The sequence below is a fragment of the Centruroides sculpturatus genome, unplaced genomic scaffold, assembly GCF_000671375.1.
Source record: "Centruroides sculpturatus isolate CEXI.00-Female unplaced genomic scaffold, Cexi_2.0 scaffold973, whole genome shotgun sequence".
Taxonomy (NCBI): Eukaryota; Metazoa; Arthropoda; class Arachnida; order Scorpiones; family Buthidae; genus Centruroides; species Centruroides sculpturatus.
In genome coordinates, this window is record NW_019385487.1 from 299,339 (window position 1) to 323,143 (window position 23,805).

Sequence of the window (23,805 nt, forward strand, 5' to 3'; positions counted from 1 at the left end):
ATGGTGCATAATTATGGTAATACCAGGCGTATCGGTCTTTATTTCCGATATAATTCAAAGAAAATTTTTTTAATATTAATTTTATATCTAAAAAATTTATAATATTAAATGTTTATACTAATTAATACTAATTAATTTTTATACCCCAGAATGCATTATTCCTATACTACTCATATGCAGTAAAGTACAATATGTAATAAGTAATGTCAAAATCGCAAACATAGACTAGGCTGATGGTCAAACATAAGACTGACATGGGCAGCAATTCCAATAAAGAAAATTTTCAAAAATATATATATCTTAAAAAGGTTAAAGTAAGAATAAGTAGCATATGTAAGATCAATTAGGGATTATTGTGACCCTAGCTTCTAAATGTGACCTTGATAAAATGTTAAATAATATATATTGTAGTACATTGAGTTGGTTGTAGAACAGCCAATAATGGCTATGAGTGTGTTTAAAAGATGTATCAAAAAGTATGTCAAAAGAAGATATGATTGAACACGTAAGTGACTTAAATGAAGATACTCTGTATGGGGAGGAAGCCGCTTTAGAAAAAATAAAAAAGTGAATTTAAGTTACTTTAAAGAACAGGTTGTACGAGGGATAGTCTGACTGACTTAGTAGCCAAATGATGTCCAAGAGGGTTGTTACATTCGGTATAGTGTATATCGGGTATAGAAATTGTGTAGTCAGGTACTATAAAGTGATCCTGTGCTACATATGTCAAAAGTTTGATCATGTGGTAAAGCAACAGAGAAGGTTTATAATGTATCTGGTATATCCAACCATTAAGGTAATGACTGTAAAACAAAGGTGTCATGTAAAGCATGTGTAATATGCAAGCAAATGGAAAACCGCATCAACATAAATTAAAAAACAAAGATTGTCTTTTATAAAAAGATATTAAAGAGATATCAATCTATAATATATTAATATTATGGCAGTTAAAGCTAATAAAAAAATTAAAATTGCTCAATTTAATATGGATTGGAGTCTATCTGTCTAAGAAAAAACATTAGTATTTTGGTAGCAAGGCATGAGGTCGATATAGCCCCGAAATATGAGGTTGATATAGTCCAGGTTCAAAAGTCATATGCAACTCCAGGACATGTGTTTGCCTTTGGTACTAAGGTTAAAATTATACATCACCTGTACTCAGACACAGCCCTGAGCAGCTGTTATTGTGAAAAACAAAAAATGCGCGATACTAGATATACAAAGCCTGTCATCCCAACATGTGTCGTAGCACAGCTCCTGAGATATGGTATTAAGGTGTCTGTAATTTGTTTATACCATCCTTTCTAAAACTTGGCGATAACGCCCCTTTGTGGGCGCTAGATGCATTCAGGGGGCAGTAGAAAACTCAATGATTAAACATGAGTTTTATTTTTCTCATTAAAACATTCTTCGATCTCAGAAACAGGATATGAGTCACATCCCATCTATCCTATCCACATAATAATGCATGGTTAACATTATATTTGCAATAACTGTTATTAATATTCGCAACAGATGGTAATGTAAAAAGGTAAGTTAAAAAATAGGGGGCAGTAAATTTTTTTTTTATCTCAAAATGGGCCGTGGTCAAAATACTTTTGAGAACTTTTATCTTTTTATACTTTTTTATCTAGTGCTGATATTGATAACGGTTTGAGCAAACTGGAGTGAAAAGTGTTTCTTGGGGAAGCTGCCTGGCAAGATCATTATTATAAGAATGGATACTAATGCTAAAGCTATTTTCTGGAGTTAGACTACCGATAAAAGAGGAAATCAGCTTTTAGGAACCATAGCTAAGTAGAAATTGGTAATTATAAATGATCCACAGGCAGGTTCGACTTTTGTATCCAGTAGAGGTTGCCCTTATATTGATTTCACCCTTACTACGCATGATATCGTCATAAATAATTGGAAGTTGGTTAATTAATGAAACCACTAATAAACATAAACTGATTATATATGAGTATAAGGTGGTAGCATACTTGATTCTTCAAAGAGTACATTTATTTTAATTTTAATAGCGCAAATTGGCAAAAATATAGGAAAAAGCTAATTCAAAATTTATGTCTGAAAATCTTTGAAGTATTGGAAGACCAGTACAATGCATCCATATACAGTGTAGTATCCGGAATGATACAATAAGTTCAATTCTTAAAAAAGGAAAGGAGCACACACAGCTCATCGCAACACACAGCTCCTAAGTGGTGTTGCGATGAGTTAGAAAGCCTGAAGAGGCAAATGCATAAGAGGAGAAGGAAATATAAAAGGTACTTGGATAATACAATGTGTGAGTACTTAAGTAGTGCGAGCTTAAATTATAGAAAGATATATAAGAGTAGGATAAAAGTATTTAGGGCAGAAAGTTGGCAAAGGTATGTGTATTCCAAAACTATAGGTGAACCCTTGAGTATGCATAACAAAATTCTAACAAAAAAGCTTAAGTCTAATCAGGTCTTGGTAAACACGAAATGTGATAATACAGAATTACTAAATTCGACCTGAGTAGCCAAGTACTTATACTTCCTGTTTCCCAATGATAATGAGCAGGCGAGTGATATGGCTCAAAGCCAAACAAGAATAATGGTGCATAATTATGGTAATATCAGGCGTGTTGACGAGATATCTGACAATGATGTTGACATAGCCTATATGGCTTTACAAGAAGGAAATCTCCGGGGCCGATAATATAACAAATTTGGTTATCAAAGATAGTTAGGTGTTTTAAGGTCTCATATGAGAAAGTTATATCAGGTGCGTTTGATGTATGGTGTATTCGCTAACTGTTGGAAATAGGAAAGGGTAGTAAGGATATAAAAAGTTGTTAATAAATATTAATCCGAGATCAGATAGGCCCATTTGTTTTGTACTGTTGTGAAAAATTTTTGACCGTATAATAAAGAACAGACCAGTACGGCTTTAAGAAAAGGTAGTTGATGGAAAATGCGTTATTGCATCTGTGAGAAATGGTTGAGAAGTCTTGTAACAAATACTCAATAACGTTCTTGGTATATTTTTTGATATTAACTCTTTCTGCCTTGTTGGCCCTAAGAGCGCCTCTTATAGAAAGCTAATTATGAATTCGGCCAGGCCTACAAGGGTGCAGCCAAGTGTTGAAGGAAAGCGGCTGACATATCCAATTGAATCACATTCTGAAAAATTTCTAGAAATTTTTCAGAATGTGTTTCAATTGGAATGTGTTAGTTCTAGATACCAGGTCTCTCCAGAACAGTATGCTGTCACCTTGACCACACAGCCATTCTGCAGTGTCCGTTGCGTGTCGCTTCGCGTTGAATTTTCGTCGATGTTAAGCCTAACGTAAATTTTTAAAAATAATAATCGTGGCTATTGTATCGTTAAAAATTATTTCTTTATTTTGTACACACAAAATAAATATTTTCAAAAATATATAAAAAAATTATTTTTTGAAAGTTAATTATTTTCTTCTTTTTTTCTCATTTTAACTGATTATAATATTATTTCACATCCTGTTGAATTGCAGTGTTCCGCAAGATGTGAAATAATATTAAAATCAGTTAAAATAAAAAAAGAGAATAAGAAAATAATTATAAACGACAATTATACGAACACATTAATATAATCAAACAAAACAATAGAATGATTAACAACAACGGAAGAGAAATACACCAGTCATGGAGAATAATGATAAACATAAACAGGAAATTGACGTATAAAGAGAAAGATAGAGAGTGAGAAGGATAAAGACCCCACCAGTGGCCGAGTGGTCTCCGTTGCCACTCATAGCGGTGGTGACCGACCCTAAAAACTGGGAGGTTCGTCGTGGGTTCGCGCCACGGTCGGACAGGCTGGCTGCTTGGAGTTTTCCGGGTTTTCTCCTTGCCAATGACGACTGACTAGAAGGCCAGTTCCCCATAAAAGTCCTCCCGGAAAACATTATTTCCCGCGCGCGCGATTAGGCTGTTCAGATACGGCTGGCTCATCGGTCGCATAGCGATCATCTACACAATGTCTTGTCGGAGAAAGAGCCAATTTGAGCTATAATTTCCATATTAACACCTGATAGAGAGAGAAGGAAAGTGAAGAACAAGTGGAAATGTATGTTAGAATTTGTTTTAAATGTACAAATATGTAAAATGTTAACGTTTAATGTAAAATATCACAGTTTAATGAAACAATTATTGGTTTTCATACAGGAATGTTTTAAAATTGATATTAATTGTAATTGGAATGAACTATTGGAGGAAAAGTAGAATAGAAAGAAAGAATATCAAAATAGTATGAATTTTATAAGTTATTATCGTAGACATAAAAAATTTTTTAAATATTGTCGGTAAATTATGTTTGCTTATTGTTTGAATTTTATTTATTTAGAATTTGTTTGTTAAATACCTGCTGAAGAGGGACAAACAAGTCCGAAACGCAATTTGTATGTGTCCAGGTAATTGTAAATAAAACAATTTTAATCTGTGTGATTGTGTTGCTATAATCTTATACACCCGTGTGATAAGTCCTATTAATAGAAATACACTGTTATGGTGATTGAAGAAATAATTTGTTTAAATTAAGAACATTGATGCATATTAATTAATTACAGCTGAAAATAAATATTCATTAAGTAGAATCAGTGCAATCAAGCATGCAGCAATCACATCGGGCAGTGTTCAGAGTTCGTTTCTCTCGTTTAAACAGCAATGCAAAGACAAGTTATCATTTCTACAAAATAATGTTTCGGCCGTAAATGAAGTAACTAATCATTACCACCAGAAAACTCGTAAAAGGATATAAAAAGCCCATTCAAACAAGTGCACAACACTTTTTTCATTCTTTGTAACTTCTCGGAAGGGTGACCACACCGATTGTGAATTCTGAACTTTTTGTTGACGAACAACGTCACACTAATTTGAGAAATTACCTGTAGTCTGTCACAAAAACGATCTCGAAATACGTGTAATCAAATATAAAAAGATTGTTTTATCTGTTTCTTTCCTTAGTTACTTTTAAAATAATGAAATATGCCGAAAATTCTATGGATAAATATGGATAAAACAAATAATCGTTGCTTTCAGAATTAGGGTCTACTGATTTGTCTATTTTTAACTTTCAAGTACCGTTCATATTCTTTGCCTGTGTGTACCTATTTATTACTCTTTTACAAATTTTGATGCCTGTATGTCCTAGCCATAAGAATGACTAAAATTATCACGGGAATGAAAGTGCATAGGTCAACTTGTACTTCATTAAAAGTCATATGCAAATGTATTTCATAACATGAAAATTTTCACTTTACCATATTAAACTGTAAAACACCTGTAGCCTTTCTCATACTGCAAACAACATAATAGATAATCAGACCGTGAAGCAGATATATCCAAACATACAGACTGTTTAACACCACAAAAATACGAAGAGATAACACACGATTGAGGGTTCCTGAAAATAAACAAACAAAATTGAAAATTTTTATAACGTGACGATTGGACTTTAATTAAATCAATAGCATGGAAGTTGTACTTAGTTTAATTTTCAAACTGTTTTGATTAAAATAATCCGATTTTCCTTATTTTCCGAAATAATCCGTATTTGTTTAAAAGTTTTATTTACTTGTCACTCGAAAAGATAAAATAATCACTTTATCGTAAACTGTGTTTTGTGTACATTTACTTATTTTTTTTATTAACTAGAAAAATTCGAAAGAATTGTATCGGTAAAGTGAACTTGTTCAGGTAATATAATACAGATTAGCTACATATAAATATGCTATATAAATATACAGTAGTTTACGGTATGAAAGTAATAATTATTTAAATAACTCTAATTAATTTAGTTACTGTATTTATTTTCTTAAATATAGTAAATAGGCGATATATAATTTAAGAAATTGTATTTTACTTCAGCTAAAAATTTTTACTAAGTTCACAAACGTAATTAGCCTAATGAAATTAAAAATGTAGCTTTTTATCAGTTATAGTAAATTAAACACAAAATAAAATAGAAAAAACGCCGTAAACGCCGTTTATTGATAATTATATTTAGGTGAAAGAAATCGACCGTAAACACTAGATAATGAGAACTTCCTTACCTCCGTGACCTGTGACACAAGCCACTGTCAACCAAGCTAATCCTAGTGTCCAAGCAAATGGAGCAATGCACTGAAAAGCGATGATTATATTTTCGTTGGCCATAATATTTTTCTTGTAACTATGCACTCCAAAAATTGATAATGTCATTAAGACAATGCATCCGGTCCAACAAAGTAAAATGGTAATCTAAGAATTTAAACGAAACATTCTTAATAAACGGACTACGTAAAAAGTTTAACTTTAGTTTTGGTGATGATACGTTCTGTGAATTAAAAATAAATGTTTAGATATTTAAAGAGAAAACGTCTTAAATGAAAATTTTAATATTTACTAACATCACGAGTAACACTCCCGTGGACAGCGATACATCACATTAGCAGCCGGCACTTAATTAAATATTAAATATTTAATGAATGTAAATCAATCTGTTTTCTTCTATGCCATGAATTGTTATACAATGATTAATTCTATTCGTAAGATTTTACTATACGTTACGGGAAATATGTAAGTATAGCAATTGATTACGTGGAAAAGACGTCATATACACGAATCCGTCATATACGAAACTCAGGACATGTGCAAAATATAGGGTTATGCTCCAAAATTTAATAAAAGTATACCATTCCTTTTTATTACTGTTTATTAAATTAAATAAATAAATATTTTATTTTCAATCAATATTTAACTAACAGTCGAAAGAAAAAGTATTGTATTACGCATTAATGTTAATTTAGCTAAACAGTGGCGTTTTTTCAAAGTAATGCCATTCTCTGAGATCGTTCAATAAATTACCGAGCAATTTTTTCTATAGAATTTGTGTTGCAATGCCGAATTTTTCGAGTTGGGAATAGTTCGTGTACCGCGACATCGCTGTATTTCGTTCGTTATTTTTACGAAAAATTATTTACCTACGGTTTAAAAAAGTCTAATAACACTTTTCTAAAAATGTATAAAGTTAACTAAATACAAAGAATAATCCATAAAATCTATCACTGTTATTAAATCTTTATTTATTATGATTAATAATATAAAAGTGATTTTTAAATAAAATCTCATATTATCCGGGAAAGTTATGCAGCTCGTTTCTAGATTTTAATTGTTTTATTCACAAGAAGAAACTAATTTTGTTTATTAGTGTATGGCGTGTTAATTTAATAGACGCCACAATTTAACATAATAAGTCACGACAAAAATAAACAAGCAACGTACATCATCAAAATTCTTTGTTCAGAATAATAATTTGAAAATGCCGCCAACAGAGCTGTAATTTTTATTAACAAAATTTTGGCTTTGAATTAGTTTCAGTGAAAAGAATTACTGTAGTTTAAATAGTCAAAATTACAGCATTATATAAATAAGTTTGTACCTTAGCTTATAATAAATTATATACTTTTCTTATCGTAAAAGTTTACCAAGCATAAAATATCTGTACATCAGTCTAACAATTCTTTTATTATGTTCTAACAATTAAGTTTGAAAGCCAGATGGCCGTGTGGTCGAGCTGGCAGCCTACTGCTCTGAGGTACCCGAGTTGGAATTCGGTCCCCCTGTCCGGATTCCAACCCGGTGGTCAGTTCGGATATGTCGGTCCCTGACTCTCATCTCCCGGCCGCCCCATTGTGGGTCTGGCGGAATCCATAACAGTCATGCTAAAAAAAGGCTCTTTTAGTGCCGACAAGGCAAGAAGAGTTTAAACTTTTTCGAGTATTAAAAGTGACTCTAAATACAGATCACCACAAAACCGATGACCCAACTATCCCGGAAAAGAGGAAAAAACAAGCAACAAAGAACACGTGTTATATGAGCTACCAAGTTTTTAGATGTGTACTCATCGAAATTACTGTAATGGTCAAAGTTCCTCCCTTCATTCTACTGCTGATAAACGCAAACATAATTTAGAATTTTATCAAATTACTAAGACTGCAGATGATAAACTAAGGTGAAAGGTTTTTAGCTTGCCCTCACTCATTATTTCAGTCTTAAGCGATAAATTTAAAAAAATGTCGATAGATTAAGCTACAACAATAAACTTTCGAGTTCTAAATGCCAAAATAATAACATTTTATTTAAAAAAAGTGAATAAACCTGTTTGTTTACATGAAAAAAACTATTGTACGGACACAAATATTAAACGTATCGAAAACAATGGCATTGTTAAATAATATGTCGTAAGATAATGAATACTCCCAGTCATTTATCTTCGAAAACTTTAGAGGATAACTGAGAGCTTTTCGTTTAACACTGAGTCATGAAACGTCGTATATTTGGACTAAACCGTGACCATCAAAATTAAAGAAAAGATTTTCTATTGAAAAATCAGCACCAGAAGTTGGTGTTCTAAAAAAGTAGTGACCTACCATATTAGCGAAATTTAAGAAGGTATTGAGTATTAAATAGAAAGTTACTGTGTACGGTTGATAACAATGGACATTGCGACTTGTCTTTACAGATGAAGAAAGAATTGAAACATGACATAAGAGTAGACATGAATACTACAACTACACACAGAAGCCTTGAGAACTAAAATTAACACTAAAATGTCTAAACTTATCCAATGACATAAACCGAATCATCTTGGCTTTACAAAACGCTACAAAGACTTCACTTTGAAGTTTGGAAGAGGAGTGTATCGTCAGATAACACCAAACATAATAGGATTTATCCCTGATGGACAAAATCAGTGTAGACAATATAGATGAAGTCCTAAATTAATCTATAACTACAAATAATATTGAAATTTGGTACGGATGTCGTCATGATCCTTTGTGTTAATGCTATTTTAGCCCGGAAAACTGTTCTGTACCTAATAATATGAATAGTATAATTTACACTTAAAAGTTAGATGCTGTCGTTGCAATCTGTTGAGTATTATCGCATTGAGATAATGACTCAAAACGTATATCTGTGAGGGTAACGGCATGTTTTCGGGATCACAATATTAATTTGCAGGCTGGCGTTATCAGTCGCCCCTACCTCAACAAATTGAATGCATCTAGTAATACCCTTCTTAAAAGTCATTTAGCTCACTGTGTTTTCGTGCCCGAAAGCATTCGTTAATTATGGGACGTTGTAGGATGAGTAAAACAATATAACATCGCACGATTGCGGGAAAGTTATTACAGTATTTTTATGCACGATCGCATTACAGAAGTTTTAAAGGCAAAAGCAGACTACACAGGTTATAGAATTATCCTACAAATGAGATACAGTATATATCTGGTAACTACAAAATCCTCGCAATTACACAAGTAGTGTACTGTACATTAAATGTTGCTATCATTTAAAAACAATTCTTACATTGTTAAAGTAATTGTAAAATTGATTATTTAATTATATGTATATTGCATATTATGTATTAGTGGTTTTGCGTTAAACGAGTTTTGAAACATTTTGCAGTTCTTTCTAATTTTCTTTTAAATTTTTTTGAAGAAATTTGACACTCAGTAAACGCAGTATTTATTCTACTTAATATATTACTTTTGATGTTAATTTTTATTAATAATATTAAATATTAATTTGAATATAAGAAATAATTATAACTTATTTAATTAAAAATTTTAAATATACTAATCATACAGATATAAAAATTCCAAATCCTAAGAAACTACGAATATTATTCATTTTTTGTAACGTTTCCAGAAAATCAGTTTTATCGTCTTCAATAAAAACGTAAATGAAGATTTTAAAATTGCAAAATTAAATTTTAAATATCAGCAACGAGTTGCTAAACTTTCCCGGCAACATTAGGAGGTGCCATCTGTTATGATACTTTTAATATTTTTAACAACTGTATTATAAAATAGCAAAAAGTTTAATTTTAATGACAGAGATAGTTTTATAAAAAAAATTGTAAATTCTAATAACAAGTAAACTCTTCGTTAGGTTCAGCCCAACGCGTGATACTCCCGACTCCCTTTACTCCCTCTTGACTTTACCACCATTAATCTCCATAACAATGAAACGACATTGCGAAATTTTATAAAGATTCAACAAAAAGCAGGGGAATTATTAAGCTTGAAGAAGTTGAACAAAATCGCCCTAGAAGATTAAGATAAATAAAAACTATAGCTCTCCATTGAAAACAACAGTACCCATAACGCCTCTTGTCCTCATTTTTTTATTGATAAACTGTGTTACCGAATGGAGAAAGTAGGGTGCCCGTAATCGACAAATACATAAACTGAATACAATTTTCTAATTTGTTCCATTGTTATTTTCTTTTATTTTTTCTTTTTTTCCGTATTTTTTGACACTTGAAAAACAACAACGGCTACAGTGTCATCCAGGATTAAAGATTAATCGTCCTGTGAGCATATTCTTAAAAAAGGCTCGATAACTAAAAATTTAACGAATCGAAATAATTTAAGGAAATTAGATATTAAATTCGTTAACTCGAAAATCTTTAATACAAAATCGAGATTTTTTCCCATTAATCTTTGAGTTCGAAAAAGTTTAGTTATTGGCTGCAATATGAAAAAGCAGTAGGCTCTGATTAACTATATGAGAACTTCTGATATAAACTGGACGTCAGGTTATTTCAATTCATAACTTTTTTCTCGAAAAGAGTGAGAAAGATGGCAAGAAAAATCTATTGTTAAAGAGAATGTACGATGTACGAGGTCCAACCACTACTAAACTGAGGGTACTCAAAATAACAAACATCCGTTGAATATTACATTCTTTAAATTAAATACATTAAAAACATTAAAAATATGATTAAAATTGCAGCCGGAATTATGACCATGTAAAAATAAATAATAATTCGTATATATATGTATACCTATATATAATAATAATAAATATAAAATATGAATAATATTAGTATACCTTTCCAAATGTGACCTTTTTCTTATTCCTTAATATATCTCCAATTAAAGCACCAAAACAATAAATACCAAGATGAGAATAATATGGTTTACAATAATTATCAGCAAAATATTTATAGGTTTCCCTACGATAATAAACGAAAATGTAAATTAGTTTCTTTTAGTAATAACCATCCATTATCAAAAAATAAAAACGTTGAAAGTTTATACTCGGAAGCAGCAGGTATTCCAAATATCACGTAATATCTGTTCGAAACTACATCAACTATATACATGATAATCCCTGTTAACATTAATACAATTATGACGAGTCTTCCAAATCTGGGCCATCTGCAAAATAATATTGAATACATAGCAAAGGAATTCAAAATATCAAGCACCCGTTAAATAATAATACATTCGAGTCCGCGTAAGTCGTAATTGGTATTAATAGACACCGACTGTTAAGTAGTCAGTTTTGTGTGGTCTTGGCCCACTTACATAAACATTAATATTAAAAAACTCTAATTTACCCGACATCGATTAACTCGTCACCACAGAATAAATCGACATATGTTTTCTGTACCACACTCGTTTAGACATCTGATAAGTCGACTCTCTTCCTGAAAAAAACGACTCTGTAAGCTGTGTGGTGTAAACTCGGTTTTTTAGGAGGGAAGTCGACTTATTTGTTAATATATACATATGAATAAAAATGCCTTAACATTTAATGTATTTTTGTACAAAAAATAATAACATAAACAAAAATGTGCAATCCATTTCAACAACACAGCAAAATACGATTTTGCATTTTTCACTTTTCATTCACGCGTTATCTGTAGCACGTGTTTTATATTTCTGTTAGAAATAAACGAACTTGTATGTGAATTTGAATGTAATAAATGTTCTCAAGCCGAATTTTCAAAACAAGGAAACCTTTCAAACACAACATTGATGGGAATTCTGAAGAAAAAGAGGAAATTAAGAAATGTTTGGGCCATCGACACGACTGTCTCGATAACGCCAGAGAAAGTCGCCGTGAGAAAATGTGGAATATGCTCTGGTACGTTAGCTGAAGCAAATTCGTTTATCGAATCTTCCTATATCGGGGCCGGTACCGAAAAAAAGCGATGGAAATCGTCGAAGAACTTGGAATAGAAATCAACTTTAGTGCCAGTGATGGATGGTCAAATACTGTATTAAGTCGGATAAAGATTATTGAGCGCCTCAACCGGTAAAACTGATCAAGCATCCGGTACGACTACTCTTATACGGCACCCATAATAGATGGGAGACAAGTCCCCTAGCCCAACTATCAAGCAAGTAGCGAGCTTTCGCGAAAAATTGCTATTATCGCATGGCCCGAAACCAGGCAAGGCTAATCTAGATTAGAGCTCAAAGACTGTATAAAGCACTGCTGTATTAACCTAATTGTAGTTTTGTGGTTTTTTCAACTCCGTTTCTGTCGTCATATTGGATAACTTGACACATTTTTACTTTCTCTTGGAGTGTCGAATTATGCAGACTCGACTGTATTTAAGATTTTTATAAATACTAAAAAAATAATGTATTATCTAATGCCATCTTGACAAATTTTTAAAGTTTTAAATTCACTTTGGTTTCATTTAAAATTCCAATGAAGTGTATAATGTGTTTACTGGCTGAGCCTAATTTATCTGCGGTTTTTTACAGACAGTTTGGTACTGTGTTTGGAAGCTGCGAAATTTCGCAACTCGAATTGGATAAACTTCACTTTTCGAGTATTACCAAAACCTAAAATTACACGAATTAAGAACCGAAAACTCAAAAATGTAAGCGGCTTTGGGGATTACATTCTCTGAAATCTATCGCGTCAATAAGAATCTATTTCAGACAATTATGAAATAATTTCATACGTCGTCAAAAAGGAACGTCGACTGCACCGTAAAAACAATTGCCGAAATGTGAAAGGGACGTTAAGATTTAAAAGAAGACATTTTTGTGACATTTCTATGCATTTAATTTTGTAATAAATTCAATACATGTTTAAAAGGCAGAGTTAGATACACTTAACGGAAACCAATATTACAATTTTTCACCCGCATCGTTTGTACCTCAACATGTTCCTTTGAGTATTAGCCTGGAGCTTCGTGTCGAGTTATAGAGATGAACCGCTCAAAAATTTTCCTGATACACATAGCTGATCCTGAGTGGGATCTCTTTATCGTGCCAATTTTAAACAGGAAAGGAGCAGTTAGGATCTCTGAGAATTACAAAAATATTTCGAATAAAGACGTGCGATTAGTTTATTATCCCATGCGAATTATAAGCCTTAGTTTAAACTTCATCTGCAAGGCTACGAGTTTTTGAAATTTGACCTAGTCCAGGCTTAAGAGCTAATTAGAGTAGATAACGAAACGGCAATAGCACAAACAATATTGGCCTTAAAATGTATTGCTGCTCTAGCAGTGATATAAAAATGGGTATTCTGCTCCAAAAATTTAAGATCTTAAAAATTAAATGAATTTAATCAAATCAATAGTAAATTCACAAAGTCAATAGTAAAAATTAACTGAATTCTGTGTTTTAAATAAAAAAACCCTTGTTCTCATTTTCTCTTTGATACTCACAGAAAAATTCGAAATTTACTTTCAAGTCCATTTCTTTCACTATCTCTGCTATCTTTCTAATAACTATCTCTCTCACATCTTCTAAAAATTCTCTTAGTATGATATGATTAGTCACGTTCCTAATTGAATACGTTTTTAATCTAGATTCGAATGCTGTCTCAATCTTTTGGATAGCTTCACTATTGTATAAGGCATTCTTATGTTCTTTTTTTTTATGTGAAGATTCTTATAGGTTGGTTTATAGTAATGATTACAGATATCACATTTTATTTGCTTCTCTCTTTATTTCTGGTTTTATTATAATATCCTCATGAAAGTTAAATATATTTAAAAAACGAAAAAGGTTTTAGAAGTGTGTTTACGGTTGAACTACTACCGAAAACAATTACAAAATTTAAAAACGGTATAATTAATTTAGATATTTAAACTGGAGATGGTACACACTGGGATTGTTATTATAATGATCCTAAATATCCCTTCGTTGAATTCTTCGATCCTTTTGGAGAATATAAGTTAAAAAATGTAACAATGAAAAGAGAGATAATTCCAAAAGAAATCATATAACATTTAAAAACATCTAAAAAAGAAATAAGATATAACTCTATTTTTCTTCAGAATACTACGTCTGTTAGATGTGGTTACTATTGTATGAAATACATTGTAGAAATAAATAAAGGAAAATCTCCCATTGAAGTTTTATACTCATTTACGCAAGAACCTAGCGAGTTAAATGAGTATTTTGTTTTATATAAATGAAACTAATAGTCTTAGATTCGAAAAATGCTGATAAATCAGAAGTCTTTACAATCGAGTTTAAAACTCCAATACCAGTAAATAATTCAAAATTAGCTCTGAAATTAATGTCTATGTGGGTTTCTTGGCATAATATCGATGAAAAATTTAATAACGATACCTTTAGATATTTTGATAAAACAAAATGGAATGAAGTAACGGTAGAAAATGGAAATTACACTCTTCGAGAACGAAATAACTTTTTAATAAAATTCTTTGGAATACCTCCTATAAAGTTTGGAATTCATTTTGCAACAACGAGATTTATAATTTATTTAGAACCTGGATATAAAATTGATCTGAGTAAAGGTAAACTCCACGAGATATTAGATTTCGAAACAAAGATATATGAAGATGAAGAACAGAAATGAAAATACATTGCAAGTATTTCAAAAGGAATCGATGATATTCATATTCATTGCGATGTAATCAGTGGAGTAGTGTACAACGATTTCACGAGTGATATTCTTTATTCTTTTACACCGTCTCATCCACCTGGAAATTTGATAAAAATTGAAGAGATTAATCCCATATTTGCAGACATTAATAGAAATCATTATATTTATAGAATTAGAATGTGGATAACTGATCAGGATGATAATTTATTTGATCTTAATAAACAGACAGTTGTTTTTCGTTTAATTTTAGACTAAATAAATGAATTATAATAAACATACACTGTTACTTCGAAATAAAAAATATTATAGTGGAAATATATTTATTGATGCAATTAAAACGGCTGGTAAGAAGTTATTAAAAATAATGGGCAGTCAGGCCAAATCTGTGGTTGAGGATAAGACGAAGCGGTTTGTTAAAAATAAACTAGAGAGTATTTTATCTAAAAAATCTCCAACTGTAGAAAACACAGTAAGAAATATTATAAATAAGCAAAGTTTATATGTAACAGGATTCAAGAAATTTTTATACTAATAAATGGAAAATATTTGGGATTTAACACTTCCTAATTATTACAACAATGAAATCGAAAGTTTTGAGTACAAACAGCATAGAGAAGACAAAGTTACTGTCAATGAAAAGGAATCTGCGAAATATGAATTTAATATTAAAGATATAAATGATATTAATTTATATTCTAGTGGTTATATCTGTCCAGAACTAAAAATTAAGAAACAGGATGGTTCTTCGATTGGAAGTGATAACGTAACCTTGGTAAATACTGGAAATTTATTCTCGAGATCTGAATTACACATTGGTAAGACACTAATTGAAGAAATTGAATTACCCTCATTAGTTCATCACATTAACGGTCTTATAAACTTTACAAAAGATTATTCTACTTCTGAAGCAACTAATATGTTGTTTTTCATTGACACCTCGTAATCGCCAGATAAGCATATTTTGATATTTCATGGACCCGATAATCAATCTCTTGGTACTAAAGAAAAAAATGGAAACCTTTTTAAAAAGATTAAAGAAAAATGCAAATTATAAAGAAGGATTTACAAAAAGATGGATATTAAATAAAACAGTAACAAGATCAAACTGTGGATACCAATTAAACAAATGTTTGGATTTTTCAATGACTTTAGGAAAATAATATCAAACATTAATGTGAGATTTGTGTTCTGGAGAAATTGAAATAATGATATGATCTATACCGACGTTGTCAATCCGAATTATAAAGTTAAAATATCAGAACCAGAATAATATGATATTGAATAACTTAGATATGATGAGATGTTGGTTAAGAATTAATAATGATAAATATCCAACAGAATATTATAATGTTAGCTTTAAACTTGAAGAATTAGATTATTCGAGATATTATTGTGATTTCTTAGCGGCAAGATTAAATACCAATAACACAAAATCTGGTTGTTTAGTAAGTTATATAAACTATAGGAGACTGTATCCAATAATTCATTTCGATGTTTCTTATCATCCCTCTTATAATTTGAAAGTTGAATTCTTTTGGCAATTGAGAGAAACACCTGCTAAACTGTATAGATTTTATTTCCGTTTAGTTAAAAAAAGAAAAGGAATTATGAATATGTATAACAGGACTTTTGAAACTTTTAAAACTTTGAAGTAATTAAATGGAATGGTTTCCTTTTGGTCATTATTACGATGAAGTAAAAGAAGGTCCTTCTGGTGCTCCAGGTAATGGTTTCAAATTAACTTATGATGGAAATTATGATATGCAAAATAAGATCTTAAAATACTGCGAACATCCAATAGATAAAAACGATGCTGCAACCAAGGAATATATTGATAATAAATAAAAAATAATCAATGAATTAAATAATGATTTTCAAACTTTTGCTAAAGAAAATGCTAATAAATTAAAAATATTAGAAGAAGATCACATAACAGATAAAACTAATTTAGAAAAAATATTAATGAATTAAATTTAAACATTAATAATTTCATAACAGAAACGAGTAAAAACTTCTAACATTAGATAGTAGATGTCTCGTAATGGTGCTTTCAATGCAAAAAATAAAAGAATAGGAAATGTCGATGATCCAGTGGAAGACAAAAATGTTGTAAATAAAAGATATTTTGTGAATAATGCTTTAACCAAAAATGAAGAGGATGTGTTTGATGCTAATAATAAAAAAATAATAATTTAAAAAATCCAATTAATTACACGGTGCAGCTTCAAAATCGTATCTCGAAAATTATTTCAAAATTAACCATTCATTTATCTTAAGAGGTTTTCTGTATTTACCTAAACCAGCTGAAGATGTAGAATTTTATTTAACCTGAGGCGATCTTTCTACTGATGATAGTGATATAAAAATTATGATGGAAAATATGTGTTAGAATCTAATGGATAGATAATGGTAAGATTTATTTTACATGTAATTTAGCAATATCTTGTTTATCTGTGCGTATATTTATCAATGGAAATTAGCATTTTCTTTTAAAAAACAAAAAAAAAGAAACTTATATAGTTATAAATGAAACTCTTCCTTTCAATATAAGAGATATAATCACAGTTAAAACTATAGAAAAATATCCATCCCATGAGAAAGCGGATGATGTTGAGAATTTCTTACAAAAAATTCTAAAATATACTATTTCAATATTTATAAATTATACTGATTAATTATTTTCCTATATAAATGGAGACAAAGAAGAAACTAAACAATATTGGAAACTTCAAAATATTCCAACAAAAAAATTAAACGAGTTGGAAATTGATTACAAATATCCAATTGATTATATTAAAACAATATCCACTCGCTTTGGTGATAAAAAATTAGTAGTTCTTAGAGATAAAGAATTCCAAGTTTTTCTTCCAGATCGATTCAATAAAAAAATTAAGGGATGAAGATTTACAGGAGATGAGTAATTTTAAATTTGTATACAGGGGTATGAGAGATTGTGGAAATAAGTATAAAGCTCATATTATTGAGTTTGTTTGACTTTTTTATATTTTCTTTTCTTTAACTGGTTTTAAATAAATAAAAGTAAGAATGACTAGATTTCATTGGTGCTAATTTTTTTTATTAAATTTAGCAAATTTTACTATTGATTTTGATTAAATTTAACGAATTTTACTAATTTGTAATAAATCAACGAGATTTCAACAGTGTTTTATTGTTTAAATTCAGTTAATTTTTACTATTGAATTTGTGAATTTACTATTGATTTGATTAAATTCATTTAATTTTTAAGATCTTATATTTTTGGGGCAGAATACCCATTATTATACTACTTCTAGCAGTTATTATTAATTTAATAGTCCTTTGTTCGAACATCGAGCATGATTACACTGACGTTTCAAACGCCATTGTCAAACTTCTAGTCTTACAGGAAGGCGGCGCTGAACGTCCGACGTACGCGTTTTCGCGTTGAAAATGTTGGCCGCAACTTTTCTATTAAATCATATAATTCTTTTAGTACATTTTTGTACACATCGTCATTAATTATAATATTTTTTTTATGTTTAAGAGTGACTCGCCAATATAATCTGGACACGAATATAAATATCGCAATTCATGACGCAATTAAAATAATTCGAAAAATCAATAAAGTTTACTGAAATAAAATTCTCTACGGAAAATTGCTTTTCATATTATTTAAAATTTAAACGTGATACAAATTTTACAGATTTTGTCTGAAAATTTGCTAATATAATTACACTGTAATTAAAAAAATTAAAATTAAATATAGCTTTGTGAAGAAGCCTACATAAATATCACATTAAATACTTATAAATCTTAAAACAATTCATTTATTCAATTGCTACCTACTAGTAGCTAAGGGATAGAATTATTGGAGGTGTAATACGATATTTTTGTAGCATCCACCACATAAAACGCTTCTCCAGAGATTGGTGCTGCGTAAAGCGAATGGGCCAAAGCCTATAATATGGATGTTTTACACCATTGCAATATTTTCGCCTTGGAAGCTATCCAGTATTCGACAATATGGTGCTTTGGGAATATGCATACACGAATTTACATTCCAATATACAATAGCGGTCTTGTTCTTTTTCACGTGTTTAGAAATTTATAATAAAATACATAATGCGGTTATAATAAAATATTAATTTTAAGCAATTGGAAGTATTTTAGAAATGAAAATAATCGCAGGATATGTATTTATATTTTAGAAAATACAAGGTAAGCGGCGCTTCCACCGCTTCCATAAACGGCACGCTACTGGACTGAAATCATCAATATATATTATAAAGGTAAGTGTACAATGTGCGTGCCGCTAAAACTCAAAAACGAGTTTCGGTACGATAAAGGGAGTTATATGGTGTGGTAGCCCTCTATTAAGAATGTTCCCGTTTTTACCGGAAGGGTGTGTTGTTGAAGATATAAGGGTTGGAAGTTTCGCTTTCTAGAAATTTCTAGAACAATCCAGAACATTCGAAAGTATTCGAGAACATTCCTCAACATTCCGGTGTGTTCCGAGATGTTCTAGAACGTTCGGGAACATCCCAGATCATTGTGGAATATTCCAGAACACTCAAATTTTGTGGAATGTTTCGGAACATCGTGGACCATTCGAAGCCGCTTTTCTATGGGTGGGACTACCCATTGGTGGGGGTATATAAAGCAAGATCCGTCGTGGGTTCGAACGTCAGTTTCTTATCAGTGACGAAGGGAAAAACCGAAAAAAAAATTAAAATTCCGAAGTAGTGCAGTGAGTGAATAAAAACAAACAGTGAAGTGTAAGTAGTCAAAGCGATACAGTGACTGAATATAAATCGAAAATAAAGTGTAAAAACTGTGTAAATTGTACTTAGTGTATTTGTTAATAAAAAGTTGATTTGCATTATATTTTATACAATGCCCAAACTTAAAAGAGGAGAAGCTCTTGCCAGTTCTATTATACAACTGTTATTTCTATCATTTGAGTAATTTTCGGTTTGAGTCGTGTTTGCAAATAGTAAACAAATACAATTTAAGCCTAAAATATCAACTAGGACTTGTCTATTAGTAGGACTTATTACACTTTATAAATTTTAGTAAACAAGTACATTTTGTAAGTCTGTACAAATGCGATTCAAGAACCTAGGCGACCTTAGTATCACGGACATATATGACCTTTCGTTTCCGACCATTAGAGATCAACACATATGGAAAAAACACTGCCAAATAGTTGAAACACTTCACTAAAGCTTATCTAATCGATTTAGCATTATATCAGGCAATCATATTACAAAAATATAAATACATTTTTCGTATAAATTATCAAATTCTTACCTGTCAACAATATATAATAACAGTGACATTAAGATGGAAAGTTGCAGTAACACACCGAGGAACCATAATACGTTGAAAAACACCTAAAAGTTGTTTATAAAGTACACGAATTAAAAAGTAATAATACTACAAATATTTTTATTCGAATTATTTATAAATTTATCATACACACAAACACAAGTAATATCCAAAGTCCATTTATAGACTTGCAGAAATAACAAAAGTTTACGTTTTATACTATAAACCACATTTATTAAGAATATTTTTTCCTATTACTGTCGCCACTAAATTTTATCACTGTTTATAAATTTAAATTTTCCGTTAATAAAATTTCTTATTTAAACGTTCTTAGGTTTACTTATAAAAAATAATGAGAGAAAATAGATTTTACATGTAATTTATTTTTCTGCACATTACAGTTTAATATAATTATTAATAAACCGATAAATCCTTTGATTAAAGCAATAACGAGAGAATAGCTCCGAACAAATCCCTATCTAGCCATTAAACTAACCATCGGTCTTGATGGTTCAATAGTACTGCTTTCTTTTTACATAATATAACTATTCGATTTGTTTTCTATGACGTGTAAACAGTGCGAATTTCATTAACATGTAATTAACTTGTAAGACACGGGAATTTCAAAATAAACAGCAATCTCCACTAGAAATACACTAGAAATATCGAAAAATTATAATATTATTTAATTTGTTAAGATGATGTTGTAAGAGGTGTTTCTATTTATAAAGAAACTTTTAAAAATTGAATATATTACTTAACGTTAAACAAAACATAGTTATATAAAAGTTTAAAGTGAAGAAAAGTTGACGAACCCTTCAGATTTCCTAAGGTGATATTATAAATTAAAAACATTTCTGGCTTAACGATAAATAGCATAAATCTAATACATTGGTTTGTTCAAAACAACTTGAATGAATGCAAATTTTAATAATTTCACTTAATAATACATAATGTCCGAAACCTAAATCAAAAACTGATTTTTAACTTTTATGCATTTACCATGGATCCATCGTTTTCGTAAATATGAATATGGCTGATATATTTCCACCATTCATTTTCCATGTGTTTTTCCTGAATAATAATATTATGCCAATGAGGACCTTCTCCAAGAAGAGGCAGAAGAATTGCGAAGCCCAAAACGAAGAATATCGGAAGTGTATATCTGCAACACGAACAAAATATAACACACGAAGCAGTGACAGTAAGAGTTAAATATTTTACCTGATAATTCGCTTGACTAAAAACATGATATAGTATTTCGCAGAGTTTCGTCCAGTTTTTTGTCTCAGATACATTACCATAAACCCGCTAGCCAAAAAAATATTATTCCTTATTAATTTTAAACACAAAAATATTTTTGCCAAAAATCTATGTGTTAATATTATTATTATGATAGCGAATGTAAATATTCTTCGAAAATTGAATTTATGTGTAACATTAAAATTTTAATGACCTTACCTGTAGAAGAAAAATGCTTCTATCATAGTGACGCCTTGGAGAATAATTTCGAATAAAAGAAGATCCACGTGCTTGAAGATATTAGAATATTTATCTGTAAAATATAATTATTGTTATACTTTTAAAAATGGATAAATATAAAAAAAATGTTATGTATGAAATATCAGTTTTATTAATCTATAATATAATCGAGACGGGTTGATAATAATAATAATAAGTGCAGAGCCCAAACGGTTAGGAGTTGAAAGCTGAAATTTGGTACACAGTTAGGGTACGTCACGAAAACGCACACTAAGAAGCGATTTTTCGAAATGTCCCCACCTGGGGGAAGAGNAGGCAGAAGAATTGCAAAGCCCAAAACGAAGAATATCGGAAGTGTATATCTGCAAGACGAACAAAATATAATACACGAAGCAGTGACAGTAAGAGTTAAATATTTTACCTGATAATTCGCTTGACTAAAAACATGATATAGTATTTCGCTGAGTTTCTTCCAGCTTTTTGTCTCAGATACATTACCATAAACCCGCTAGCCAAAAAATATTATTCGGTATTATTTTTAAACACAAAAGTTTTTTTCCAAAATCTATAAATGTTACTATTAGTATTATAATTTGAAAAGTAAATATCCTTCGAAAATTGTATTTATATGTAACATAAAAATACACATGATCATACCTGTAGAAGAAGAATGCCTCTATCATAGTGACGCCTTGGAGAATAATTTCGAATAAAAGAAGATTCAGAAGCTTGAAGATATTGGTATATTTATCTGTAAAATATAATTATTGTTATTTTTTTAATAATCTATATATATAAAATTGCTTGTCCTGACTGACTGACTGACTGAATGATTGACTCACTGACTGAATCATCATCGCTCAGAGCGAACCGCTTAACCTAAAGAGGTAAAATTTGGTACACAGTTAGGGTACGTCATGGAAACGAACATTAAGAAGGGATTTTTCTAAATTCCCCCGCGTAGGGAAGAGGGAGAGCATTAAGGCTTGATCGTAAAAACGGCTTCTACTGTACTATTTTACATGCGATTTTTTGTTACGTTTAGTCTTCATTAAGTACTTAAGTGTATTAAATTAATAACCTTTCAGACATTGTTATAAATATTTTCACATATTTCGATTTTTTAACCAAATGTTCGAACCTTTTTAGATTCGAATTTGTTATTGCATATTGGTTCGATTATAAAACGATTGTAAACGTTCCAGAAAATTGATCAAATTGAAAATAGTTTGTTTGATTTTCAGCAATTTTCATCATTCTCGGCGGTAGGTGTTATATAACAATTACTATAGTTGTTAAAATACTGAATATAAATGGGGTTTGCTCGCAAAACCTCTGCGGGCGAAGTCGCGGGTAACAGCTAGTGGATAAATATAAAAAATCTTTTGTATGAAATATGAGTGCTATTAATTGGAATATAATACATATTAACTAGCTGCAGTCGCGGCTTCATCCGTGTGAATTTTGCAATTTGATAAAAATAAACCTTTCTCGAAAATCTATAAATATTTATCATCGCATGTTCGTAACACAATAAAAAACAGGATTAAACTAGAAATTTTTCATTTCATAATACGATACACTATCTTTCAAAAACGTAGTTGAAAGTGATAACATAATTACATTTTCCATATTAACTATAATAATAAATGAATTGAACAATAGAACAATTAAAATCGTGTTATTGTGGCAAGCCTTTTGCATACACTGTGGCAAAAAGCTTTATAAATATTAAATATTATATCTTACAGTAAAAGAAAATATACCTCCTACTGTGCGGAAAAACAATACAATCAGGCATATATGTCCCAACACCACAATATTTATTAGAAGAAATTTTACACCGCACATCGATTTTGTACTTTCATCGAAATTCGTCGAATATAATTTATGTAGAGATTTGAAAGGTGAAGCTTTGAGAATATACTCAAAAAATTTACCTATAAATAACAAACATTAATAAATTATTATTTAGGTGAAGTTGACTGTTAAAATATATTTANCGGTAACTTTCCGAAAGAATCAATCACTGGAAATAGTAAATACATACAATTAAGTAAACTTATCTTTATGTAAATCATGTTTTGAAAAAAACAAATCGAAACAGAAAACAATTATATTTTTCCGTGCATACAGAATACAGAAAACCTTCGATATATGCGGTTAATCTCTGCCCGAAAAATAGCGCATACGCGAAATCCTAACTGTGGTGCTAAAAATCAACCGAAAATAAATGAATTTTTAAACGTGTTTGAAACTAATTTGTACATTTAAATTCGACTGGGAAGAACGGAAATGACGACTACCAAAGATTTAAGACAAAGTACATCGTTAATGACGTTAAAGAGACTGA

At 30.4% G+C, this 23,805-nt stretch overlaps 1 protein-coding gene across 1 annotated transcript in view; it reads right to left on the bottom strand.

Moving 5' to 3' along the window:
* Nucleotides 1-23,385, bottom strand: part of LOC111639440 (nose resistant to fluoxetine protein 6-like) — a 37,225-nt gene extending 13,840 nt beyond the window's left edge. Inside the window, exons 1-7 of the mRNA XM_023385332.1 lie at nt 23,219-23,385; nt 22,110-22,203; nt 19,953-20,035; nt 11,096-11,215; nt 10,887-11,010; nt 6,059-6,245; nt 5,267-5,409 (exon numbers count right to left, since the gene is read on the bottom strand). Coding sequence (XP_023241100.1) covers nt 5,267-5,409; nt 6,059-6,245; nt 10,887-11,010; nt 11,096-11,215; nt 19,953-19,981 — 603 coding nt within the window. The 5' untranslated portion in view covers nt 19,982-20,035; nt 22,110-22,203; nt 23,219-23,385. The remainder of the gene's footprint in view (nt 1-5,266; nt 5,410-6,058; nt 6,246-10,886; nt 11,011-11,095; nt 11,216-19,952; nt 20,036-22,109; nt 22,204-23,218) is intronic.
* Nucleotides 23,386-23,805: the final 420 nt, after the last annotated feature.